The 27,664-nt window shown below is 37.1% G+C and overlaps 1 protein-coding gene across 13 annotated transcripts in view; it reads left to right on the top strand.

Annotated features, from left to right (window-relative positions):
- Positions 1-27,664, top strand: part of NUMB (NUMB endocytic adaptor protein) — a 180,478-nt gene that overhangs the window by 144,703 nt on the left and 8,111 nt on the right. For 8 of the 13 annotated variants that reach the window (XM_032624752.1, XM_032624745.1, XM_032624757.1 and 5 more), the window contains 4 exons: positions 3,323-3,355; positions 20,198-20,272; positions 22,245-22,385; positions 25,782-25,986. In XM_032624752.1, the coding sequence (XP_032480643.1) occupies positions 3,323-3,355; positions 20,198-20,272; positions 22,245-22,385; positions 25,782-25,986 (454 nt within the window). The remainder of the gene's footprint in view (positions 1-3,322; positions 3,356-20,197; positions 20,273-22,244; positions 22,386-25,781; positions 25,987-27,664) is intronic. The other 5 variants (XM_032624755.1, XM_032624756.1, XM_032624750.1 and 2 more) reach the window with 1 other exon arrangement.

Here is a 27,664-nt window from a genome sequence, read left to right as displayed (position 1 = left end):
GTGTCCCCTGCATTGGCAGGCGGATTGTTAACCACTGAGCCACCAGGGAAGCCGTCTAGTTTTAAAACTGATTGTTTAGTTGAGTGAATTTTTTTATTTTACCTTTTGGTTTTAACCAAGGAAATTGGAAACTGTAAGCATGGTTATTTGAGATACAGGACTTATTTAAATAATAAAATTATCGAAAAAATAAGTTTTTATTTTTACCAGAAATCGGAACCAAATTGCTGTTTGAAAAATTATATCTATGCCTGGAACAGTGTCTGGCACATAGTAGCCACTCAAAAAATATTTCTGGAATAAATATACAGGAAACAATTCAGTCCTCAATAGGGGGTCAAATTGAATTTCGTAATAATCATAACAATGTTATATTTAATGTTTAAAGTTTATGAAACCCTTTTGCATATCTCTTAAAAATCCTTATTTCCCTGTGGTCTTTGACAACTAAAATGAAATTATGCATATTTGGATTGCTTTTCTGGACATACTTAAACTTTTGAACTTTGAAGGAAGATTGACCACTTCTGAACTTTTGATTCAAGAAATTTTTAAAAATTCTTCAGACTAACCCTACCCAGGAGACTTGGAGCAAGTGTTGTATAATAATTTTGCACAGGCAAACAAGTATTTTTAAAAATAAGATTGAATTTTTGGGAGACTAGTGCCAATTTCCTATTTATTATACTCACTGGAACTTCCCCTTCTATTAATACCCTTTCTAATGCTGTATGAAAAAGGCTGCAGAAAGTTGGAAGTCTTCAGATGTTGTTCATCTCAGATCATGTTAGTCCACAAAAATTCATTTTTTGTCTTTTCATATTTTTACTATACAGAATTTTCTAGATGCCTTTTTCCCTTCTTTTACCGAACATTCATCTAACAAACATGTATAATCTACTGTGCCAGATGCTTATATTGTGCCAAAAGCTATGTGTCTGGAGATGTTTGTTTATTTTCATAGATGATAAATATTCCTCTTATCGTTTCAAATAAATGGAAGCAAATGTAAAAATGTACAGACCTACAGATTAAAGAAGAAATAGCATGTCTGGAACAAGTTTGAATGCCAAAAAAGTTTTTAAATTTAAAGAATTATGTAGCTCAGATGTACCAGTTAAATAGGAAAACAAACATCTTAAACCTATCACTCAAATGATCTTTGAACTAAAAATGTAACATTCTAGCGCTTTTTAAATTTGTGCGGGCTTGAAGAAGCAGGATAATTTGCAAGTTTTTTATTTTCCTTCCAAGTAGTCCCTTACAATTTAGGATTACTTTAACTTCAGTTAGAAGTTATCGGCATACTTAATATTTTCAAATGAAAAGATATTGTGACTAAACAACATATGCTTCTCAGAGCATAAATATGTTTAAATTTTTTTTACTTTATATGCATAAAGTTAGTTACAGTTATTTGCCATTCATTTACTTTGTGGCATAATTTTACCAGTTAGCCACTTAGGGACTTAGATTGTATAGGTTAAATGACAGAAATGACTATTGCCCATTTTCATTGCCTTAATGCAGAGTTAGTTGCAGGGGGAGGAGTACTGTCATTTATCAATCTATTTTGTAAAAAGTGTATTGGACCTTTGGTTATCTTGCTTGATACTGGTGCAAGATGCCTTTCCTTTTAAAATGTCTTTTCTTCCCATTGTCTCTGTGTTTCTCCCTCTCTGTCTTGGTTTTAGACTAGTTTCATTACACTACCAGTTTCTAATATGTTGATTTTTTATTTGCTGTTTGATAAATTTGTTTTAATGTATGTTCTTGTTTTAGCAGGTAAAAGAATCATAATTTAATTTTTTTAATTAATATTATTCTCTACTCTAATAACTGTCTTTTGATGCATTTTGCACGTCAACTTTTTTCATTAACATCTGAGGTCTTTTATAAATAGAAGGCAAACTCCATGTTTAACAGGAGCTTTTCTGGGAGCTAAATTAAATATTAACGAATCTCCTTCCCACATCTTCCTATCCCTAAAGAATGGTGAATCTTTTAACTTGGGCTGCATCTTTTAAAAGCTGGTGGTTACCTAAAAGTCTAACGAAACTAGGGTCACCAAACTTGGCAGCAGAAATAAACTTAGTCTTATTTCAAAACATTTTATGGAAATATATGTTGCTGTTTGTGATTTTCAAAACCTAGAGAAAAAACAAACCATTCAGTGTTTGAGAGTATTGAATGAGTTTTATGAGTCAAATTTCTGTAGAGTTGTCTTTGTCTAGACATTTATTCACTATTAATAATGGATTATAAAAGGTAAAGGCTTAAAGTATAGTTCAACCAAAACTAGGAAATGTTAAAGTTAAGCTAGCTTGGGTGAGTTAGAACTCATCTACTTTGCATAAGTTCTTCAGATTTTAAATGGTGAGCAGTTTTCAAGGTTTGTATATGCTTAAAAATTGGTGCTGGGACCACAGACAGTTGTGTCTCTTTTACCTATGTAGTTTTAGAATTGTATAGTTATAACTGTCAGTACAAATTTCTTTCTTCTAAAACAGTAGCATTTAAAAAGAAAACAACCCTATTCTTCAAATTTTAGTTGTGGTTAACAGATGTGGTTTGGTTCTCAAATATATTAGTTTTCTCAGCTCCAGTGAAAGCATTGGCCATGTGTTCTTTATAGATGATTTATTCTGTGTTTGAAATAGAACATATCTATTATTTCCCCACAGTTGCTATGGAATTGATCAGCACACACATACATACAAACCTGTCCTAATGCATAAGTAAGAATTCTCAAAGTGGCATCTTGAACTCAGCAAGAAAAAGTCTGACAAGGACCCTCCCTTCACACTCATAATTTAAGTGTAGCATTTTTTTAATGTTACTTTGTGATCATTTGAGTGTGGACTGGTTTTTTCATTGGTGACTTCCACATATTTGACCACTGATTTTAAATTGAAAAATGTATGTGAACAGATCAATTTACCACTCACTATTACGAAAATTTAAATGCAAATCTCACAAACCAGTATGTCCTAGTCTTTTTCTCTGCTGCCAAATTTGAATAATCTCTGTTTTAAAAGTCAGTAGAGAATGCTAAAGTAACTAGTTGCTCTGCATGGATACAGGTTCTGATTTCTTCTCTTTCTGCGGATTATTAGGCCATACAGTATGTTTCGCTGCATTTTCATGCACCCTTCCTTTTTCCCGGTCACTCCTGTTATGGATAACTCTTTAAAACTCTCACTCCCTTCCCCTTCTCCTACTTTGTCCTTCACCCAACCTCTGTATATGCTTATTGCTGTGAAACCTTGGGACATTTAGCCCATACAATAATAGCGCTCGACCTGTCCCCCTGTTCCTCCAGGAAAGGAAGTTCTTCAAAGGCTTCTTTGGAAAAGTAAGTCTGATGCCACATTCATGCTTGCTTTATAAGGAGTTACACCCCTAGTATAGCACTGACACATTTTTTGAAAAAGAAGTACAGCTTTGATTTCTTTGTAATACAGGAATTGATTTGACTAAATATGTAAATTAATGAATTGGAAAGCTATCTATGATATTACCTGTGTGTCTGTTGATACTAAATCTGATGATTCCTAGGAAAGTCCAATAAATAAATCAAGTAGGTTAAAAAAGAATTGCTTCCTCAAGACTAGGTGTTAAAATAAATTTAATTTGATCTTGCAAAATTGTTCATATTAGCATATTTGTTGAGTTTTTTAACAAGTTTTACTTAGTGTTCAATATTGACAGAGAAGTGGGAAGAAATACTAAATTCAAGTGAAAATTAAGTGTATCCCAAATTTTACATTCATTGCTATTACTTTTTTTCAATCCAAGTTAAATTTCAGGCGAAGTAAGTGAAAGTACATAAACTTATCTTTGAGGATCCTGTACTCTTTAACCTGGGATGGTAACCTAAGAAAAACTGTCTTAATTAGTAGTCTACCAAATGTCTGTCATATGTGGAATGTTCTTTATGTAGATACTTTTCAAAGAATGCTTGTTCAAATTTCCTTAGAATTAAGAATATATAGGATGGGACTTCCCTGGTGGCACAGTGGTTAAGAATCCACCTGCCAATGCAGGAGACATGGGTTCGATCCCTGGTCCAGGAAGGTCCCACATGCTGCGGAGCAACTAAGCCCGTGTGCCACAACTACTGAAGCCGATGCACCTAAAGCCCGTGCTCTGCAACAAGAGAAGCCACTGCAATGAGAAGCCTGCGCACCGCAATGAAGAGTAGCCCTCACTCAACACAACTATAGAAAGCCCGCGTGCAGCAACAAAGATCCAACACAACCAAAAATAAAATAAATAAAAATTTAAAAAAAAAATATATATATATATATAGGGCTTCCCTAGTGGCGCAGTGGTTGGAGTCCGCCTGCCGATGCGGGGGACGCAGGTTCGTGCCCCGGTCCGGGAGGATCTCGCATACTGCGGAGCGACTGGGCCTGTGAGCCATGGCCGCTGAGCCTGCGCGTCCGGAGCCTGTGCTCCGCAACGGGAGAGGCCACAACAGTGAGAGGCCCGCGTATCGCAAAAAAAAAAAAAAAAAAGTGTATATATATATATATATATATATATATACATATATATATATATATATATATGTATATATATATATATATATATATATATGATGACAGTACAGAATGTATTTATCTGTATTACAGATAAATACATTTCTAACACTTTTGTGTCTAAGCTTATCATTGTCTAGTTTTGAGTAAGTTACAAAATAAGTCAGACTGAGAGAGTATAAGAAAAAACTACTGTCATTGTATAACTGAGTGTACATTACTGAAAGTTTATGTGAATATAAAAATCCCATCACAGTTCATTTTTCACTGGGTGGTTTTGTTACTTTAAAGAACGATTTTTTTTCCCTGACCCTGCCATATGCCACGTGAGATCTTAATTCCCTGACCAGGGATCAAACCCATGCCCCCTGTAGTGGAAGCTCGGAGTCTTAACTGCTGGACCTCCAGGGAAGTCCCTAAAGAACAATTTTAAAAAAATTTTAGGGCTTCCCTGGTGGCGCAGTGGTTGAGAGTCCGCCTGCTGATGCAGGAGACATGGGTTCGTGCCCTCTTCCGGGAATATCCCACATGCTGCGGAGTGGCTGGGCCCGTGAGCCATGGCCGCTGAGCCTGCGCGTCACGGGAGAGGCCACAACAGTGAGAGGCCCGCGTATCGCAAAAAAAAAAAAAAAAAAATTATTAGTTGCCGCTTTCTTCTCAATTAAATATTTTAGTTGTAACCCTTTTTTTTTTTTTTTTAACATGTTCTGGTTTAGGTCACCTTTATATTAATGTAAACAAATTTGAAGGATTTTAGATTGAATGGTTTAATTCAGTAACTTCTGTCAATCTGAAATAAAAAGTCATATAATTTACCCACACATGTCACAATAAAATTTTTTAGTAGATATTTTGAGCCTGAGTCAAATTAACAGGTCCGTAGAATGTAGGATCTATAACTAGAAAGAATAAATCCTATAGACATTTGCATCATTATAAATAGACACTATAATTGTTAAACAGGTTTTTTTGGTGGAGCATTTATTCTTTCCTAAATAGAATTTCTCAAAGCAATTTCACATCACCCCAGTTAAAATACAATTTTAATTATCTTCTAAGTGATCAGTTTTTAGTATATCTACTTTAGTAAAAGTCTTTCTTGTCCATGAAGGCTAGATAGAGAAAGCTAAAGGGGAAAATATTGGTTTGGTTTATAGAAAAAACATGTTAAAGTATATTTTTTAAAAGGTTATAACATGATGTTAAAGAACAAAGATAGCTCTCACTTGAGAATCACCTCCAAGGTGGCAATATTCATTGCTATAAATAATGGGGTCATTGTGCATCTACAGTGTCACCAAACTGGGTCACACTGTGCTTCTTAGCTGTTTTCACTGCATTTTGCTACATGGCAAATCCATATGGTATGAGAAAGAAAACTATGAATTATCTCACTTAATCCTTACAGTAACCCTGAAATTATTATTTTCCCATTTTACAGTGAGAAAACTAAAGTTTACAGAGGTTAAGGGACCTGCCTGAATCCACAGATACAATAAGTGGTAGAATCTAGGATTTGAACCCAGATAATCTGATTCCAGAGTCTACACTCTTAATCACTATGCTATACAATCACTCAGTTTTCAGATTATTTACAAGCAAAGTTTAAAAGATTTAACCTTAAAAGATGCTAGTTAAGAGCTTCCTGGAAACTCATTTTTACTTTCTTTCTTCTTTAAAGGTAGTACTTTTTTTTTTAATTTATTTATTCGTTTTGGCTATGCTGGGTCTTAGTTGCGGCATGCGGGATCTTTAGTTTTGGCATGTAGACTTCTTAGTTGCGGCATGCCTGCGTGATCTAGTTCCCCGACAAGGGAATGTACCCGGGCCCCCTGCACTGGGAACGCTGAGTCTTACCCACTGGACCACCAGGGAAGTCCCTAAAGGTAGTAATTTAATTTTGGATTTTTGTCTCTTGTCAGTTTACTTCGTTACTAGTTAATGTTTTAAAGAATCTTTTTCAGTGGTTCAGACTAACATTTTATTTATTTAGAGATGTTTAAACCATACTAGTGAGATTTTCTTAAAAGATTCTAATTGATCCCATAATGTGAACAAACATGAACCTCAGAATTTTTTTTCTTCCAGTTTTATTGAGATATAATTGGCATACAGCACTGTATAAGTTTAAGGTGTACCGCATAATGATTTGACTTCATATATCATGAAATGATTACTGCAATAAGTTTAATGAACAACTCTCATCTCACAGAGATACAATACAGAATTCTTATGTTATTGTGAGGAGAATTCTTTTTATGGCCAGGCAATTTTATTCTTACGTACAATTTTTTTAAATTACAGTAAGTCATTCAAAGAGTTTTGAAAATCAAGGGAGAAAAAACCATCACCTATAACTTTCCAGAAATGTGCTTAATTTTAAGTGAAAAACTTTTCTTTAATTTGGAGCCTTTTAAACCTTTCAAGTTGGCATCATTCAACTCACATTCACACTAATCTACAAGAAGTAGTCTGGTGAAAAAGATTTGGTTTGTTGAGTTTGCTAGGTTGATTGTGTTTTGATGAAAGCTAAAAATGAAGAATCTCATAGGGAGTTTTTATCTAGTAGAGTTCCTCATAAATTTTGATACTTTCTTAGCCTTCTTATCATGTATGGTTTAATGGTCCAAGATAAAGAGAACAACAGTTATCGAGTGTTTCCATCAAACACATTTGGAGAAAAGTAGGTAGATGGGAGAATTATTAGCCCTGATTCTGAATTTGTAAATCATGGCCAGGAGAACTGCTGCTGCTTTTCCCTAAGTTGCATCCTGGACCTGACCACCCTGTTCTGTTCCTGTCAGGGGCCTGACCTCCCTGTTCCTCCAGCAAATGGGAGCAGTACCTTCAGAAGCTTTAGCAGTGAGGAACAGATAAACCTGGGTGTGTTACAGGGCTGTATTATTAACCCATTGTAAGATTACACACATCTTAGAAGGAAAAAAAACCCTGAGGCTCTGAAATACCTTTTTCTAAACTTAGCTACATTAAATTGATCATTTTTTTAGGAAAGTCAAGAATGTACTCAGCTTTTTAGGAAGTATTACATACAGCTTCTAGTGTATTTGGCCATACTCGGCAAATATTTTATTACCAAGCAATTACGTGACACTTAATGTTTGAAAAGGTTATTAAAATTTTAATGTATTTGAGGAAACTCATGAGCTAAGTAATCTATATTACCATTTTATGAGGAACTGACTGAACACAGAGATATAAAATGTTTTCAGGCCACCCTATTAGGTCTCTTTTTAAAGCCATTGTATTAGAAAAATTCAGTTCAGTCTACCTCCTGTGAGTCTTTCTCCTGGGTGTGTCCTTGACTACTGACACAAAACACTTCTAGTCACCAAATGTGTAGAGATTTTTTCCCTAACCAAACAATTCTCTGTGACAGCAGCTAGGTGTCCTACAATTTAACTCAATTCTAACACTGTCTATTTGGAGATAGTGTCAGATCCCATAGATTTAAAGACTCAGTCTCACAAGACTGCTCCCACCCACTTCAGATGCCAGTTGCAATTGTAGGTCCCCAGGTTACCCATAATAACTTCTGTCTAATTTGGCTACAAATTGGAGGTTCCCATGACCTCCTCCTCAGGTTTGATTAATTTGCTAGAACAGCTCACAGAAATCAAGGAAACACTTATGTTTACCAGTTTATTAAAGGATATGATAAAGGATACAGGCGAAGAGCCAGATGAAGAGATACATAGGGCGAAGTCTGGGAGTGTCCCAAGGGCAGGAGCTTCTGTCCCTGTAAAATTGGAGTGTGTCACCTTCTCCATGTGGATGTGTTTGCCAACCTGGAAGTTCTCTGAACCTTGTACTATTGGGATTTTGTGGTAGCTTCCTCACGTAGGCTTGATAGATTATTCCAATTCCAGCTCCTCTTCCCGCTCTAGAGGATAGGGGTTAAGGCTGAAAATCCTAAGCTTCTCATCATGGCTTGGTCGTTCTGGCAACAAGCCCTCATCCAGGAGCCCACCCAGGGTTGTCTCATTAAACAAAAGATGCCCTTCACTTAGGAATTTACAAGGGTTTTAGGAGCCCTGTGTCAGGGATGGGGTCAGAGACCAAATATCAGGACAAGAGATGCTTGTTGTGCTCTTATCACTTAGGAAATTACAAGGATTTCAGGAGGTCTGTGCCAGGAACCAGGGACAGAGACCAGTATATATTCTCTACTATCTCTTAGCCATCTACTTGTATTTATATAGAACTTTATAGTTTGTGATGTGTTTTGACCTACTTTCTAACTTGTTACTCACAACAGCTCAGTGAATTAGACGTGATAGTTCATGAAACTACATTTTACAAATAAATAAACAAGCTCAAAGAGGTCACCCAGCTAGTAGTAAATGGCAGTGCCTACCCTGAAACCAAAGTTTTCTGAAACTTAGTGCAGAGTTCTTTCACCTACCCTGTGTTGTTCTGTCATTCAGAAGTGTTGGCCTCTGCTTTCCTTGGATAGGCTTTAATTATAGTGAATGGAGAAGTGTCAAATGCAGGGGACACTAGACATCTCAAGGGCCTGAATGCTTCCCACAAACATGCATTGTATGGCCTGCGCACAGTTCATAAATATGGATTAGTTGCTAATATTTCAAACATTGAAAATTTTTACATCAAAACTATTACATCTGGGCTTCCCTGGTGGCGCAGTGGTTGAGAGTCCACCTGCCGATGCAGGGGGCGCGGGTTCGTGCCCCAGTCTGGGAGGATCCCACGTGCCGCGGAGCGGCTGGGCCCGTGAGCCATGGCGCTGAGCCTGCGCGTCCGGAGCCTGTGCTTTGCGACGGGAGAGGCCACAGCAGTGAGAGGCCCACGTACCGCAAAAAAAAACCCAAACTATTACATCTATCTTAAGAATGGAAGATCTGGCAAAACGGCATGCTTTGTATGTAGCAACAGTGGCTTGAGCTGAGTACCAGTTGTGCCCTTTGGTTGCTTGTTTGCCACATCCCTGCAACTCCCTATGGTCCCTACACTCAGCCTGCTTCACTCATTTTGTTGCCGCTTTTAACCCTGTAGGCGTTTGAGTTTGTGAACTCCTCCCTGGGCTATTATTTGATTGTGGTGGGGTGTGTGTGTGTGTGTTAACCACTTCTAACTGTATAAAAAGCACCAAAAATATTATAATATTTGTTTTAACAGATACTGTTAATGTACTGCCAGATATAATTTTTCAAGTTTTGATGCTGTTACAGTTGTTAAATGGCATCATTAGAAATGGTTATGTTTTAGAGAATACATAGTTGAAAAGTAATGCAGGGTTATATTGTTTTCAACTAAGTATCAAGAGTAAAACATTTCATGGTATTTATGACCACTGTTAAGTCAGTGTACTCACATCTACATTCTAATTAGATTTCCTAAATTTTCTCCTCAATGGCAAATTGTACTCAGTGCTTATCTTCACTCTGGATCCTTTCCTTTACATGTGAGGGAATATCACTTGCTGCCTCTTTCTTTTTCTTCCTTTCTGTTTTTTAAATTCTCATGCCCTTCTATAAATTTTACCTTCTTTTGTATTTTATTAGTTGCATCTTTTAGGATTTGGTTTATTTATCCTTTTGAAGTGCAATATAACAAATTTCTGAAGAAGAAAAAAGACAATCCCAAGAGTACTCAGAAGATTTCCATTGATCCTTGGTTTCAGTATTTCCTGTGACATGATCAGCTAATATGTCAAATGCCCTGGCCACTGATCTTTTCTAGATTTAAAAAAAATTCATTAACCTTTGGAGTTATCTTTTTTATTTGTATTCATGAAGACTTAGTGGTTCTCAAGCCTCAAGTCACAGTGTCTAAAACATACTAGGGACTGTGCTAGGCTATCCAGATCAAAGATGAGCGAGACAATCTCCATTTTTTAAGTCCAGTTTACTCTCATTTTCAGATGACTGTTTGACTCCTCCTTCCTTTTCCTTAAACCTCCAGAATTTCTTACTCTTCTTTCAGTTGATGACCTTGCTTCCTACTTCACTGAAAAAATAGAATCAACCAGAAAAGAACTCTCAAACATGACACCACATCTACTTACCTACGTGAATCTGTGCATATATACTCTGTTTTCCCTCCAATTCAAGGGATGAACTGTCTGTGCTCCTAGCTGAGGCCAACTCCTCCGCAAGATTCTTATACTAGCTCTTAGTCATTCTAGTAATGCTACCCCCCTCCTCCATAATCAGTTTTTCTTTCTCTAGTGGATCATTCATTAGCATTAAAACAAACCATCTTTCTAAAAAAAGGTTTCTTCTTGGTGCCTTCAGTTTCTGCTCTCCTTTCCCCTATTAAACTCGTTTAATCAGACTTTATTTACTCAACCTATCAGCAGCATTTGATGTAGCAGCCAAATCCCTCCCGCTCCTCGAAACAGTCTATTCATTTGGAGTTCAGGTGTCATATTCTCTTGATTTTCCCTTGTGTTGATGCGTACTTCTTAGTCTGTGGACTGTTGTCTACCTACACTTCTCCCTTGATGATCTCATCCAGTGTCATGGATTTAAATACCATCTCTATGCTGATGATTTTGAAAGTTCTGTCTCCAGACATCTGCCCTAAACTCCATAGTGGTACTTCCATCTTAGAAGCAGTATAGCATAGGGGTCAAGGACACAGACTGGGGATCTGGATTAATTGTATTTAATCCTGGCTCAGCCACTTATTAGCTTTGTGACATTGGGAGAGGTTCTTAACTATTCTGTACCTCAGCTTCCCCACTTATAGAAAAAGGATAATACTAATTCCATCTTCACCTGATTGTTGTGACGATTAATGAGTAAATATAAGCAAAGTGTACAGAATAGCCTGCCATATGGATGTGTCAGTATCATCATCATCATTAAACATTTCACACTAATGTGTCACAAACCAAATTCCGAAACGCTCTCCCAAATTAGTCTTCCCTAGTCTTTCCCATCCCAGTCCATGTGCTTTAGCCGCAAATCCTGGATCTGATCTTGACTCCTCTCTTTCTCTTTTACCCTGTATCCATCCCATCAACAGTTCCTGTCTCACTACCCTCCACCACTATTGCTGTGGTCCAAGCCAGCTTCTCCGCTCACCTGAATCATTGCATTAATGTTCTACACAATCTGCTTTCATTATTGTCCCCCTACCATCTGTTCTCAAGATATCAGTCAGAGTGATCTTTTTAAGACAGAGGTCTGATTGTGTTGCTCCACTGCCCTAGATCCTCCAGTAGCTTCCTGAGCTACTCAGGGTAAAAACCGGTCTTTTAGGCCTAGCAGGCCATTATACATGCATTATTTCTGTCCCTTTTCCTATCTTCTCCTATTCTTGCTTCCTGTGTTCCAGCCACACTAGCCTCCTTGCTGTTCCCTGAGCATACCAGCTATGCTTCCACCTCAGGACTTTTGCACTTACTGTAACCGCTAATCTGGAACACACATCATCCAGATATATGCATGGCTCACTTCCTCATCTCTTCCCATTTGTTCAAAAGCCCCATTTTCACTGAGGCAGTCACTGAGAGAACCTTATTTTAAATTTCAAATACCACCCTCCTCCATATACAGACACTCACTATTCCCCTTCCTAGCTTTATTTTCTTCTGATAGGGGTTATCACCATTTGTCATAGCCTACATTTTACTTATTTGGGTTTTTTTTTATCTCTTCCTCACTAAAACATAAACATTTTGTGGACAGAGATCTTCACCTAATTTAGTTCACTGCTGAATCTTCAATGCCTAGAATAGTTTGTGGTCCATAGTAGCTGCTCCAAAATGTCTGAGTTAGTGAATGACACATGCAGTGCTTTCAAGTTCACCCTGTAGTGGGAAAAACCAGACAGGTAAAAAAAGGTAGTTAACAAATTGTGTAACAATAATAGGTACTATTGGAGCAGAGAAGGACAGTGAATGTTGGAGATTGTGATTAAGGCTTCTGAGAGGAGATGATACCTAAGGCTGAGACTTAAGACTGTGACTTCCAGTTAAACTAAGTTAGAGGAAAAAGGCATAGAAGGAACAGCATTAACAGGGCCACTGGAGCGACAGAGAACCTGCTCCGACTCATTCACTTATTCAACCTAGGGATATACAGAAGGAGACAGAAGATAAGACCCAAGTTTATGGTATGGATGAAAGGTGGTGGGGAAATCATTCACTGTGAGAAGAGTTATGATGAATTTCGTTTTGGACAGGTTGAATTTGAGGTCCCTGTGGAATTTTCACTCTATTATATGCATTTGAAACTTAATATGAACTTAGTATGAACTTAAATGAACTTAATATTAGAATAATTTCTGTTCTAAGTTCCCTTCTCTCAGTTAAAAGTGATTTATAAACTAGGAGAGCTAAATAGCCTCCAAAAATCTCGCCTTTGTTGTTTGGTTCATGACGTGCTATTATCCTTATTTTTTCCCCAAAAGCCTTTAAAGGCCCTTCTCACTTAAGAAAGTGCAGGTTAAAAGTTACTGTACTTTTAAGGAAGCAGCCATTGGAGATAGTACCAGTCTCAAATCCTACAGAAAGTTGTGTTTCTCGGAGGTACATTACTGTATCTTGGAATTATAAGACAAAATTTATTTGTTACACAGTTCTGTTCAGAAATTCAAATGTCATCAAATGATAGATATGAAGGCCCTCTCAGATTAAAAAAGAAGAAGAAGAAGCCAAGTTTCCTGTTAAGGAAGTCTTTCATTCACTCATTACAAGACACACCGTGTCATGGTTGCCTACGAATATATCATTATTACTCCATAATGACTGGGTTATCTCTGTGTGTAGGTGTGACAGAAAGACTGACCAGAGATTCTTTACATATTGGGTACCCTTGAAGACCTCTTTGGTGTGTAGCAGAAGAGCTTTGCACAATAGAATGGCAAATCGCCATTGCTCAGAAAGAGTGACTTGCTCTACCCTTCCTGCCCAAATTTGTCTGTTCGCTGCTGTTGCTTCTTAACATTTCATAGCTATGCCAAATTATGCTTCTGTGTGTCTTTAGCATTTCTTCGCTTTGGCTTACATTAGAACACCTTTTTGTTCTTGTCTGTCATATGCCCAACACAGTTGTCTTGCCTCCAAATATCACTTCTGTTTATGTTGATTAATTGCGTGTTCTTATCTCACTGGTGGCCTTAGGAATCATAGAACTTTAGAGTTGGACTGTGCCTGAGTTTGGGTCTCAGTTTAAAATAATAGGATATAAGCACATTTGTTTAAAAATAGAAAAGAAAAAGAATTCAGGGACAATTCCAAACAGTTCTAGTATTTCAATATAATGAATTGTCTTTCCAAAATAGGTTTAATCACTTTCCAGGGATTATGATGATTTATATCAGAGGTTATCAAACTATGGCCCACTACCTGTTTTTATAAATAAAGTTGTATTGGAACAAATCCATGTCCATTTGTTTACATATTGTCTGTGGCTGCTTTTGTGCAGCAGGGCAGAGTTGGGTAGTTGTGACATAGACTGTATGGCCTGCGAAGCCCTAAATATTTGATACCTGGTCCTTCACAGGAAAAGTTTTCTAATCATGATTTAAACAGTTTAGAAACACTTCTCCAACTGGAAATCCGAAGTACTTCCCCAGATAACAGCATGTAAAACAGAAGAGTGACTGTGAGGATCTGTTAGCGTACTGAGCACACTACCAACTTGTGATCTCCATCCATTTAAAAAAATTTTTAAGTGGTGTCTACCAAAAAAACAAAAAAAACAAAACAAAACAAAAAACCCCCTGGAGATTAATAGGTAGGCAGATGGCAGTTCTTTATTGTAATTAGTTATTTCATTGCCTTTTATTGTGAGTAGCTTTTATATTTAGGGGAAATGATCTTAGTGTACTGAGTTTGTTTAGTTACTATCTCCATGTCATTTTTGCAACCTTTTTGTCTTTGTTCACTGGTATTTTCACGTTAAGATTACCTGTGCATTCTCTTACTTGCAGTGTAAGTTTCCTGATTTAATAATTTGTAATAGACCCATTTCCTGCTATCATTTTCTCCAGTGTCAGTCTGCTTAATTTCTGTATTGGTTTATATCTACCCAAAGTAAAAGGTGTTTAAGGGAAATGTTAGTTTTAAAATTTTAACATGGATATTTAGAGAGTTGAGTGGTTACTTGAAAATTATATTTGACATTTTTCACTCATAAGGTAGTTTGATCCTTCTCAGTTTAAATTCTAAGTTACTGAAATTCTGTTCATGTTAGACCCATTTTCTTTCCTTGAAGAATAAGCAGTTTTCTCTTTGTTGTAAAACTATTTTTCATACATTAACACTATTCAGTGTGAATTCTACCTATAACCTTGAAATTATTATTAAAATAAAAAGCGTTGGAACCGTGGTGATGAAATAATTCTTACTGTGTCACATATACGTTACCCCTACCACATTTTTATTGATGTCTGAAGTATTATGTAGTCTTTTTTTAAGGGGTGTTTGTGTCACTAAGGTGTATGTATATTCTATCGTATAATAACGCATATATGTGGAATCTAGAAGAATGGTATAGATGCTCTTATTTGCAAAGCAGAAATAGAGACATAGACGTAGAGAACAAATGTATGGATACCAAGGGGGAAAGGGGTGGGGAGGGAGGAATTGGGAGACTGGGATTGACACATATACATTATTGATACTATGTAGAAAATAGACAGCTGATGGGAACATACTGTGTAACGTAGGGAGCTCTACCTAATGCACTGTGGTAACCTAAGGGAAGTCCAAAAGGGAGGGGATATCTGTATGTGTATGGCTGATTCATTTTGTTGTGCAGTGGAGGCTGACGCAACATTGTAAAGCAACCATACTCCAATAAAAATTAATTTAAAAAAATTTTTTTTAAGTTTTTAAAGATGTATGTATATTCTATATTTCATACTTACTCTGGGTTATCTCATTTTTTAGTCCTGTGGCTAGCTAACTTTGGCCTTATCTCCTAAGGTATTGGCTTAAGTAGATAGTTTTAGGGCAAACAAAAGGAAAACTTTCATCTTCTGTGACTTTTATCTCTAAAAAGTGTTTAGGAATCTTAGTTTATATTATCAGAATGAAAGACACTAAAGTTTACAGATAGTTCAGAAGCATTCCTACTTTAGAATTTGTGAGAGGAAGTCTGGACTTAATTTCAGCTACAGGTGTCTTTGAGTGTTAATATCTCAATACCTGATTGAAATAATTGTAATGTGGCAAACTATACTGACATCCAAGAACTGGCACTCAAATGTATGAACAAATGGAAGAATTCATATTATCTGTTTTCTTCGCCTATTTAGAGAAATCAGATGCTGTGAAATACGATAAATACAATGCTTCCCTGATATATTAGTACAACACTATAAAAATTAATATAAAGACATACCTCAAAAAGTAGAGATATTTTCATAATAGTCTAATAGGGCCAATGAAGTATTTCCCTGTATATGATAAGGAAACTAAATGGGGAACAGTCCCATTCTAAAATGACCTTTTATTTTTCCCACTGTTAGTCTCCCAACCTTGAAGTAGTTCTGTCTGTTGCCTCCGATGCTGAACACTGTAGGCTGCATTTGCACGATGAGCATACTGATATAACTGCAAATTGAAATTTCTTACGCAGGATTTTCAGTGCCTTTTGGCAGTCTTCTGTGTCACTGATTAGCTGTCTCCTATTTCCTACAGCAGATATTTAGCAAATTTATTCCTTCAACAAATATTTCTTAAACTCCTACACTGTACCAGGCATTGTTCTAAGCTCTGAAGTTATAGCAGTGAACAATAAGGATGGAAAAAACCCTGCCATCATGGAGCTTACGTTCCAGCAAAATACGAAATGCTACATAAGCGTTGGTTAAATTTGGGCAGTTACTGTTGTTGATGGGGTGACTGTTGTCCCAGTTTGCCTGAACAGCCCCAGCGTAACACCTGTTTCTGGGTTTTAATAGTGTCCCCTTTCACTTTCAAAGTGGTCCCAGTTTGGACAGTAAATTATATGGCCACCGTAGTTCTAAACCTTTTACATCTATTTATTTATTGAATCCTCATAATAATCCCATGAGGTATGTGACATTATTAATATCATTATGCAGATGTGGAAACTGAAGCATAGAGAGGTTAAGTAATTTGCCATTGGTCATACTAGTAAGTGGCAGAACCAGAATTCAAACCCAGACAACAGCCTGGCTCCAGAGTTTGTGCTGAGTCACTATACTGTACCGCCCCAATACCGCTATGGTCAATCTGCTTTCTTATTCTGCCTGTCTACCTTCTTCTCCCTAGCAAAGTAAATCGGGTAATCTCATCTCCGTGACAGATGAATTTGTGGCTCTTTGGAGTGAACTTCCTCAACTTGTCACTCACTCCTTTACAAATCTGTCTTCATTTTTACTTGGCTTCACTCCATCCCTCTATTTCAAGGACGGGACATCCCTCTTCCCATCTAAAACTTGTATCCTAGCCTCATCCCATTTTGCCTCCTAGAGGACTTTGTTCTCTACATTACTCTTTTTGGGCCTTCAGTCTCCATCTTTCCACTGGCTTTTCCCATTCAGCATATAAGCATGATCTGTTGTTGTTGAAAGTGTGTGTTACTCCTTCAAGAAGCTTTATTGTTGGGAGAATTTTTTTAAGTTTATTAATATAATGATGATAAATGAATACGAATTATTTATTACCCTCTTTAAATTCCAGATACTGTATATGTCTCTGATCCTTTTACCAACCCTATGGATACTTTACAGATGAAGAAATGGAAGCTCAGAGGACTCTATAACTTGCTTAGCTTATGGATAGTGGCGTTGAATTCAGACTTGTATTTGTCTTACTCCAAAATCCATTCTATTTCTAGTATATCATGTTAGTTTACCACAATTCTTAAAGGACGTCCCTTGATCCTCTGCTTGTCCTCCATCGCCTTATAGCTCTTTTTGTATGTGTGGACTCATCTTGCCTTTCATTTACTTCTCAACCCATTCTAGTGTGACTTCGACCTTTTTATTAGTCAGATCCTCCAAAGAAACAAAACCACCATCTGTCTGTCTGTCTTGTCTGTCTCTCTCTCTCTCTCTCTCTCTCTCTCTCTCTCTCTCTCTCTCTCTGTTTGTGTGTGTGTGTGTGTGTGTGTGTGTATGTGTACACACAGAGGCCAGCAGGCTGGAAATTCAGGCAGAATTTCTGTTACAGACTTGAAGCAGAATTTCTTCTCAGGGAAACCTCAGTTTTTAACCCTTAAGGCCTTCAACTGATTGGATGAGGCCCAGCCATATTATCAAGGGTAATCTCCTTTACCTAAAGTTAGTTGACTGTAAGTGTTAATCATATCTGCAGAATACCTTTATAACAAAATGTAGACCAGTGTTTGATCAAACAACTGGACAACCATAGACTAGCCAATATGACACATAAAAATAACCACCACAACCTCTATCACTGTGGTGTCTTACTCATTGCTAAATCCAGTGGACATTTTTCACATCTTTCCTTAACTTGGTCACTTTGCAACATTTGACATTTTGGACAACCTGTTACTTCTCGAAACCCTTCTCCCTTAGTTTCAATGACCCTAATCTCTTTTCATTCTCCTGTCCGTCTGGCTATTCCTTTTCTGATATTTCATTACTCGTCTCCCAATTCCTTAATTATTAATATTCTCTCCTGTCCTTGGCCCTCTTATTACTCCCGCTATTGATGTCTCCCCAAACTAAAATTCCATCTTAGAATTCTCTACTGAGCTTTAGACCTGTATATCCAATTGCTTGGATGTTGCACAGACATCTCAAACTTTGCTTGTCTAAAACTGAAATCCTGTTCTCCCACTCTCCAACTTGCTTCTGCATCTCTTCTTTCTCTATCTTAGTTTGTAGTACCGTCTGCACCCAGTTAGTTTACCAAGCCAGGAACCAGAGAGGAGTCTTCAGCCTCTCTCTTACATTTACCATTTAAGACTTTCCCATCTCCATTCCTATCTCAACCAAGAGAGCTCAACCCTCATTTTCTCTCACCTAGGATCTTGTGGTATTTCTCCCTCCCATCAGTCTCTTTCCAACCCCTCTACACTGCTGCCAAAGTGATATTTTAAAAATGCAAATCTGTTTATTCGTGTTTAAAATTCTTTTAGTAGCTCCTAATTGCCCACCGATTTAAGATAGAATTCTTTAGCAGGCATACAGTCCTCCATGGCTAGGCCTTTTCTGCTCTTTATATTCCACTGCGCCTCGCTCACCCATCCTACTTCAAGCCACACCGACATATTTATAGAGCCCAGATTTGCTGTATTGTTGGCTTCCACGTCCTATTCTGCTGTTTCTTCTGCCTGGAATGTCCGCTACCTCTATTACTTCCCTACCTTCCTACCCCCACCTGGGGCATCTAGAAAAATTATTTTAGTACCCAGTTCAATCTTTAGTTTGGAATAACCTTCCCCCAATTCCACAAATAGATTTGACCATACCTCCTTTCTGACATTGTTACAAACTCTTCAACTCTACTATAGCACTTACTACTGTATTATTTATTTTTTGTTTATCTGTCACCTTGCAATGGACTGTGAACTCTTCGAGTATTTCTACTGCCTGGCATATAATAGGCTCTCATCAGATTTGTTGTGGTGGTGGAAACGGAGCCCAGAGTGGATTATACAGTTCACTTAAATAAGGCCATGCCTTATTGAGGAGTGCTGGGCTTGGACATGTATAGTGAAGAATGGTAGACATTTCTTTATCTTCCTTTGTTCCTTCTAGAGGCTGCTGTTCCAACCTTTAGTACCAGATTCCTTTTGATCTATACTTTTTATGATGTTCTGATACCTATTCTCAGCCTTCACTTTGCTTTTGTTTTATTTTGCTTGTATCTTTGGAGCAGTTAAAAAGAAAGGAAGCTATTTAAATTACTATTACAAATTCCCACTGTCCCATTTTCATTCCATCACAGGAGAAATCATACATCAGCTTGTTCTCATGTGATTCTTGGTGTGCCAAAAGTCTTTTCTCAGCCAGTAAAAAGAATTCATGTTATAATGACAATATTTTTCCAACAGTTTTTTAATTCTCCTATGTCCCCAAAATGTCTCCATGCATTTAATGTCAAATTACAAACTAAACCAGTTCTGTGTTAATCCTGAGAGAAGAGATAATGGTTTTTAAAGATGGTTAAAGGAATAATGAAGACTTCTTGGGTTTTTAATATGAAAGTTTCAGGTGACCAAGGGTCCCGCTATACACATTGGGGCCAAAGGATAGTAGAATGGCCAGCATCTCATTTTAGACTTACGTATTACTTTCTACTCTAAATGCATTTGTAGAAGCTACTTGTGGTGTAACTCCTTATGTATTTAATATTTATCTAACTCTTGGTTTTCGTGGTTGAGTTTTGAAATGAGTGAAGAATCTACTTATTCTTTGCCCTTTACAGAATGTGATATCTTGGTTTTTATTCCATTTGTCCCCCTTACCCTTTACTTAATTTTATCTTATTATTTTGCATTGTGTTTCTAAAATAATGGCTTTGGCTTATTTTTTCTTGAATGTTTCTGCAGTTTGGTTTGAGTATCTAGCTTTGGCACCCCTCCTGAACTTGACTCCATCTGTACTTGTGACTTTTGGAAGGCAGAAGTCAGTGTTTTCTAGGGAGATGACTATTTTTTAATATTATATATGTGTGTGTCTCCCCCACCCCCTTCCTTTTTGGTTTCTCTTAAAAGACTGGAAAGAAAGCAGTTAAGGCAGTCCTGTGGGTATCGGCAGATGGACTCAGAGTTGTGGATGAAAAAACTAAGGTAAAACTTTCATAAGCTTAAATGTTACTGCTCATATGTTTTTTATCCCTATGATCAAATATAATGCCATTAAGCTGTTGTAGTCACTCTGTATCCTTCCACTTTGTCCAAAGAACGATCTTTGGAGAGACTAGTTAATGTTCAGAAAAACCAATTTAGTTACTCATTTACCTTACGAAAAACAGAAGAGAATTCTCTCAACATTTTGGTCTACATGACACAGCATGTTTAGCCTACGGTGTATTAGCATTTAATGTTAAGATCTGAGTTCTGTTTTTGTTCTGACACGTTAAAAAAGTTTGCCCCCACAAATACGATGTGAAAAATGATGGACCTTTTATTGATATCACAGTTAAAAAAAAAAGTTGATAGACCATATCTAAAATTTCTTCTTGTTCCTTAATAAAACACTATTTTTAGAAAGTGATATTTGAACTGATTAACCTACTATTTAACTGAAGACTCAATTTAAATGAAATCTTAAGGACTAGTAAATTGCTCATTTGGTTAACATTTATTTAGAATACACACAGTATCTCAAATAATATGTAGCACTTTGCATTTGAAAGAAAGTGATCCTACATGCCTAAATAAGAATAGACATAGACTCTGCCCTTAGCATAAGGTGTTACTTATATAAGTACATTTAATCATTAATTCGAACTTTTTAAGAGACCTAAATCTGGAGAAATTTTAACAAGAAGGCAATTTTCAAAAAAAAACAAAAAAGAAAAAAAACCCTCAGGTGTCGCTGGAAGGAGGAGAAAGTCTGGCAGGTAAAGAACAGTTTTCATGGGTAGCTTGCCTGGTATATTGTAAGTGATTTAATTTAGCTACATTTTAGTTCTTTTCACTAAGGCTTTTCTTTTTTTTAAAGTTCAAGAGAAGTGGTAGTCTCAAGTGTACATTACAATTGGAAATAACTATCATTTTAATTAGCTTATTTTGTGTAGTTTTCATTAGTGCTTTGGGTGAAATTTGTTGTATGTGGAGGCTATATTTTTAGTTGCTTTACACGATAGTTAGAAAGTGATGTTGCCCCCTATTGGTTACTTATAACACTGGAATTAATTAATTTACTTCTTCCCACATTGAGTGATAATAGTAATGATGACTTGTCATCCTGGGACCCATTATGAGCAGAAAAGAAATTTTGCAATATGTATAACAAATGAAGGGCTCATATTTAGAATATATAAATAACTCCTACATATCAAAAGAAAAATGACAGATAATCCAAAAGACTTGAATTACTTTGCTGAAGAGGAAATTCATAGTAATCAGGGTTATGCAAAATAAAATTATAATGAGCCACCAGTATTGCAGAACTTTAAAGAATTGACTGGCAAGTTTGTGGAGCAATAGGAATTCTCATAGTTATGCTGTATAAAAGCCATTTTGTTTGCATGTTTTAGCACTTACATCCCCCATCTCAGCATCTAGGGATTTTAGGTGACTGGAATATCACACAGAAGAGCCAAAGAGTGTCAAGATTTTAAAAAACATTTTGTGCAATGTTTATACTATGTGTATAAACTAACTATGTGTCATTCAGCAAGTATATAAACATAGAGAGTCATACTCAAAATGAAATAATCAGTAAGTTAATAAATACATAGAGCTGTTCTGGAAATGATGTTATTTGAATGTAAGTTATATGGAAATTGGATTAAATTGATTACATATATTGTAAAATTGAACATGGAATTTACCATCATAAAACTAGAATCAGCAGGCATATATTATATATATGAAGATGAAGTGAGGGAGGCATCTGGGGAAAGTGCCTCTTGGGATTTCTCCTAGGTCAAAGTCTTAGTATTCAGACTTCTGGCTCAGATCCAGCTATTCTATAGCCTTGATGCATTAGATGTAGAGATTCTGTGTTGTGAAATGAACATCCTGTGTTTCTTCTGAGAAACTTGATTAACCTCATAAGTCCTCTATTCCTTTGTGTTTTCCTTTTTTCCAGGACCTCATAGTTGACCAGACAATAGAAAAAGTTTCTTTCTGTGCCCCAGATAGGAACTTTGATAGGGCCTTCTCTTACATATGTCGTGATGGCACAACTCGGCGCTGGATCTGTCACTGCTTCATGGCTGTCAAGGACACGGTGAGTCCAATAGCATGGATTTCATCATGACTAGCCTCAGTCACCAAGCTCCTTCTGGGTTGGCTCAGCCAAACAGTTTCCACTACATTTTTTTTTTTTTTTACATCTTTATTGGAGTATAATTGCTTTACAATGGTGTGTTAGTTTCTGCTTTATAGCAAAGTGAATCAGTTATACATATGTTCCCATCTCTCTTCCCTCTTGCATCTCCCTCCCTCCCACCCTCCCTATCCCACCCCTCTAGGTGGTCACAAAGCACCAAGCTGATCTCCCTGTGCTATGCGGCTGCTTCCCACTAGCTATCTATTTAACATTTGTTAGGGTATATATGTCCATGCCACTCTCTCACTTTGTCACAGCTTACCCTTCCCCCTCCCCATATCCTCAAGTCCATTCTCTAGTAGGTCTGTGTCTTTATTCCCATCTTGCCCCTAGGTTCTTCATGACCTTTTTTGGTTTTTTTTTTCTCCTTAGATTCCATATATATGTGTTAGCATATGGTATGGGCATATACCCTGAGAAAACCATAATTCAAAAAGAGTCATGTACCAAAATGTTCATTGCAGCTCTATTTGCAATAGCCAGGACATGGAAGCAATCTAAGTGTCCATCAACAGATGAATGGATAAAGAAGATGTGCCACATATATACAATGGAGTATTACTCAGCCATAAAAAGAAACGAAATTGAGTTATTTGTAGTGAGATAGATGGACCTAGAGTCTGTCATACAGAGTGAAGTAAGTCAGAAAGAGAAAAACAAATACCGTATCCACTACATTTTTATCAAGTACGTGCTGTTACAGCACTTGGAAGTGCCTAAACTAGCCTGCTTTCACTCCTTTTATTCAAGTAATTCACACTCTTGGTATAACCCTACCACTTACAGAGCAAGATGATTGGCTGAGATCCAAGGTCATTAAAGGAAAGTAAAAGTTCTCTGGTGATGGTGGCTGCTAAACTTTATTTGAAACTTTTCATTATTAGAACTATTTTCAAGATCCTTACATGCATTTGTTTGCTGATTCATCTGGGTAGAAGATATTGGCATTTGAAAGGCGCTTATAAATTCATTTACAAAGTGACTCTACCACAAGAACTGAGTGGGAGTATATTTTCAATTAAAAAATAGAAATACTAAATTATGGTACAGTGAACTATGCTAGAAATTGCTACATAGTAGAAATTTTGGTTTTGTTTAAAAGTAGAGGATAGGGACTTCCCTGGTGGCGCAGTGGTTAAGAATCTGCCTGCCAATGCAGGGGACACGGATTCAAGCCCTGGTCCAGGAAGGTCCCACATGCCACGGAACAGCTAAGCCCATGTGCCACAACTACTGAGCCTGCGCTATAGAGCCTGCGAGCCACAACTACTGAGCCCACGCGCCTAGAGCCCGTGCTCTGCAACAAGAGAAGCCGCCACAATGAGAAGCCTGTGCACCTCCATGAAGAGTGGCCCCTGCTTGCCACAACTAGAAAAAGCCCGTGTGCAGCAACGAAGACACAATGCAGCCAAAAATAAATAAAATAAAATTAATTTTAAAAAGTAGGGAATAATTGAATCTATCATTCTTCATCTAAATTACCGAAAATTCTGATATGAAAGACAAGTCTCTTAGATGATGATGATCTTCATTATAATATAGCGTTGAGTGTGTAATATTTGAGTTTTTAAACATCCAGACAGAATAAGGCAGTTGTAGCCATTCATGACTACAACTCGATGAACTCTTGCTAAGGTTTAACCTGGAAGGGAAGTGGTGGCCATATTCTAATATTGACCAAAAACTTTTTAAAAAGCAGTTGTATAAACAAATATTAGGAGCTCAAGCTCTGAATCAGATATGGGTTCAGTTCCTCTTTCTGGTTCTTACTAGCTGTGGGATTTGGGGCAGGTTATTTAACATTTTCTAAGTCTTAGTATCCACTTCTATAAGATGGAGATTACAGTTGTGGGGACTAAATTTGGTAACAAGTATAAACACTTATAGCATAGGGTCTGGCCCATGGTAACTGCTCCACTTCAAGAACTTCTGCCATAAGGCCTCGCAGAAATAATAAGTTTCCTTGGCCTATAGTTCTGTCCTTGTAATAGAGCTGTGTTCAAACGCACAGGGTTCTAAAATTCTTTCGGTCCTCTCTCCTATTTCACCCTTCAATGCCTACCCTTGTATCATCCTACTAGGAAGTTAGATAGAAGCTCACGCAGATTCATAAAGGGTGAGTCTGTCAGTCTTTAAATAAGCAGTCACGTGAGATCTTACAGTTTACAGTCATGTGAAATCTTAGGGACAAAAGCATTTCAGACATTTACCTCCCCTTATGATATCTGATACTGGCATATAAAATGCAGTGAAATTACTTACTCAGAGCGATATGTAGGAGCAGCCGCTTATATTGTATGATTTTGGAAACTCCACAAAGGTTTCCCTGTTCTCAGATTTTCTTCTCGCTGTTTAAAGACGCCAACAGTTATTATATCATCCCTAACTTTTTCATTCCACAATTAGGGATATAGTTTAAAATACAGATAACCCTGGTAAAAAGTAACCCACCAAATCTATTAAATTTACTCTAGGTAATCCAGTGTATCTTTAAAACAATATTTAGTTTACATAAGCCTTCCTCCCCTCCCACACACAAAAAATTCAGGTTTATCTGTTTAATTCCTTTATAAGTAGAAAGTGTGGGTGAAAACATGCTTTTACTTTTGCCTGTGTGTGGTTGGGAGGTAGAGTTGGGGTTTGAGAGAGCTAGAAGAAGATAGGGAAGTTATGGGAGAGAGCCTACAAGCACTGAGGGCCCAGATGGGGCAGGGGAGGAGCATTCAGAAAGACTGAGAAAGCTAAGCTTTCCTTTGCCTGATTGCTTCTCATCGCTGCAGTTGTATTTATTTATCTGAAGTTTTAAGTTTGCGCCTTTTGTTCCTAGACATGTTGATAGTATATTTAAGCTCTGAAATTTGCCCTGCCTTTCCAGTGGTTTCTTAGAAATGCTTGGTAAATATTCCTACTATTCCCCTAAACGGCAAATAGAGGTTTGTGTGTCAAGACTTAGGGCTTGGAACCTTGAGCAGTGTCTTCTAAGCTGGTGACCACAGTTAATGTGAGTGACAGAGGGACCTGACTAATAAGGAAGTATTGGTGGCTGCTCAGAAAACACCGCTTACCGATGGTCGCTTTACCCAATGCCTACTACAGTAAAGGATCGTAAGCATTACCTAAGGTAATAATTCATTTAGATTAATTTGGCGTATTAATATACTAAAATCTGATTTTAAGCTGGAGTTCCTAACATTTTGCCTGTGTGGAAACAGACTTATTTTGTGGTCCAAGCTAATTTGTAATTTTTGACACCATAACTCTAAAAAAGTTTTTTAAACCTTCTGTTACATACAGGGTGAAAGGCTGAGCCACGCAGTGGGCTGTGCTTTTGCAGCCTGTTTAGAACGTAAGCAGAAGCGGGAGAAGGAATGTGGAGTGACTGCTACTTTTGATGCCAGTCGGACCACTTTCACAAGAGAAGGATCATTCCGTGTCACGACAGCCACTGAGCAAGCAGAAAGAGAGGAGATTATGAAACAAATCCAAGATGCTAAGAAAGGTACAATCTGTTCTACTACAATGTGTGTTTATTTAAACAGTTTTTCCCAACAGGTTAATATTTGGAAGCTATCAGGGGCAAGCTTTTTGAGTCAAGGAGAACTCTTAGCAATATATGAAGACCTTAAGAACAAAGCTAAAAATCTAAACAGAGTCCTTTCCTTTAGAGTGGCTTGTTTAGTGGCTTCAGAGTGTTTACTCTTCCCATTATGTTAAACTACCGGGGAAGCTGAGAGTGCAGTTGAAGAAGCCGCAAAGACATTCAAAAACAAAATTGGGAAAACCTGCATCCTCGAACAGATTTTTAAATTCTGATGCATCTGATGTCTGTGAGAAGCAAATGCTATCAAGGACCTACATTTTAAAGGAAGAAGTACAAGTCCCAGGTTTAGGCTGCAGAGGACCCACTGATGGTGATGCTGGGTATAAATGCAGGCAGAAATTTCTCGGTGATACTATTCTTATTAGATTATTACTGTTGTTTTAGTGCTTTTGTGAAAAAAGTCCACAGATTTTGAGATGCTGGCCCATCTTTCTTCCATAGCCCCATTAATTTTAGTGTGTGGTTTTGCAGAATGTGTTTTTTTTTCAGGTGCCCATAGCAGCATAGCAGAAATGCCTGTACAAGCGTTCAAGTCACTCAGGAGGCTGTTGAGTCAAGTGTGTTTTAGAACTGAGTGAGAGGGCTTAGGGAGAATGCTTTGCATTCTTGTGTATAACTAGGGCTGAAACCAACAAGGAATATTTTGGAATTAAACAGTTCGGTTTAAATATAAATATAATTTTGCTAATTTTTTAACTATATTCTTTCAATTCTAAACCAGCCATTTTAGGTAACTTCATTAATACTGACCCAAACAGCTCTAATTTTTAAGCCAAAAAAAGGATACATATTTTTATTTGAAATTAAATTATTGATTGTGATTTTTTTTTCATTTCTTATAAACATTTGTGCCAGGATACCAAAGAATAAAGAAACACCATGCCATTTTAATTAGAAAATGTAGTATGTATACCTGTTATTTAGTATGCTTCAGTGATTTTCAGACTGGATGCATGTTCTTTAACACCACCGAAGAATACTTTTTGATACACACAGCAACTGCCAAAATGGTTGAGTCCTAGCATCTACAGAGGATTGTGAGGGGAGGGGAGTAGAGACTTACCACAGTCAGAATGGGACACAGTGGATACTCACATGGAAACAGTCTTGTATTTATGTTTACTCCAATTTAAAATTTTACTTCTGTATGCTTTTATTCAAATGAGCCACAAATGCCTAATGTCCATGTCTGCTTTATGACATTCTTTAACATCTAATCAAACTTACGCTTATTTAGACCTTTCTGACTCTGCCACTCCTAAATCCTCTCCCCCAAACAAAAAAGCAAACAAATATTGAATACTGTGAACCATCATTCTTTAAAGGACCTTTTGCTAGGAGTTCATAGGTAGTTTTGTTTTGTTTTGTTTAATCTTGTTCAGTCTTAATCACTGCATGGGAATAAAAGATCTAATATTTTTGTCTTAGTAGATATACCATGTGACATGTAGTAGATTACTAAACGTTTTATTTGTCTGAAAAATAGGAGATCTGAGCCCCACTTCTAACCTGTCCTTTAAGAGACATGGTGAAGGAGATGGGTAAAAAGACCTAGAAGAGTTTTTGAGTTCCTCAG

This window comes from Phocoena sinus, chromosome 2 (assembly GCF_008692025.1).
Source record: "Phocoena sinus isolate mPhoSin1 chromosome 2, mPhoSin1.pri, whole genome shotgun sequence".
In the NCBI taxonomy this organism is placed as follows: Eukaryota; Metazoa; Chordata; class Mammalia; order Artiodactyla; family Phocoenidae; genus Phocoena; species Phocoena sinus.
This window is presented reverse-complemented; position numbering and strand designations above follow the sequence as displayed.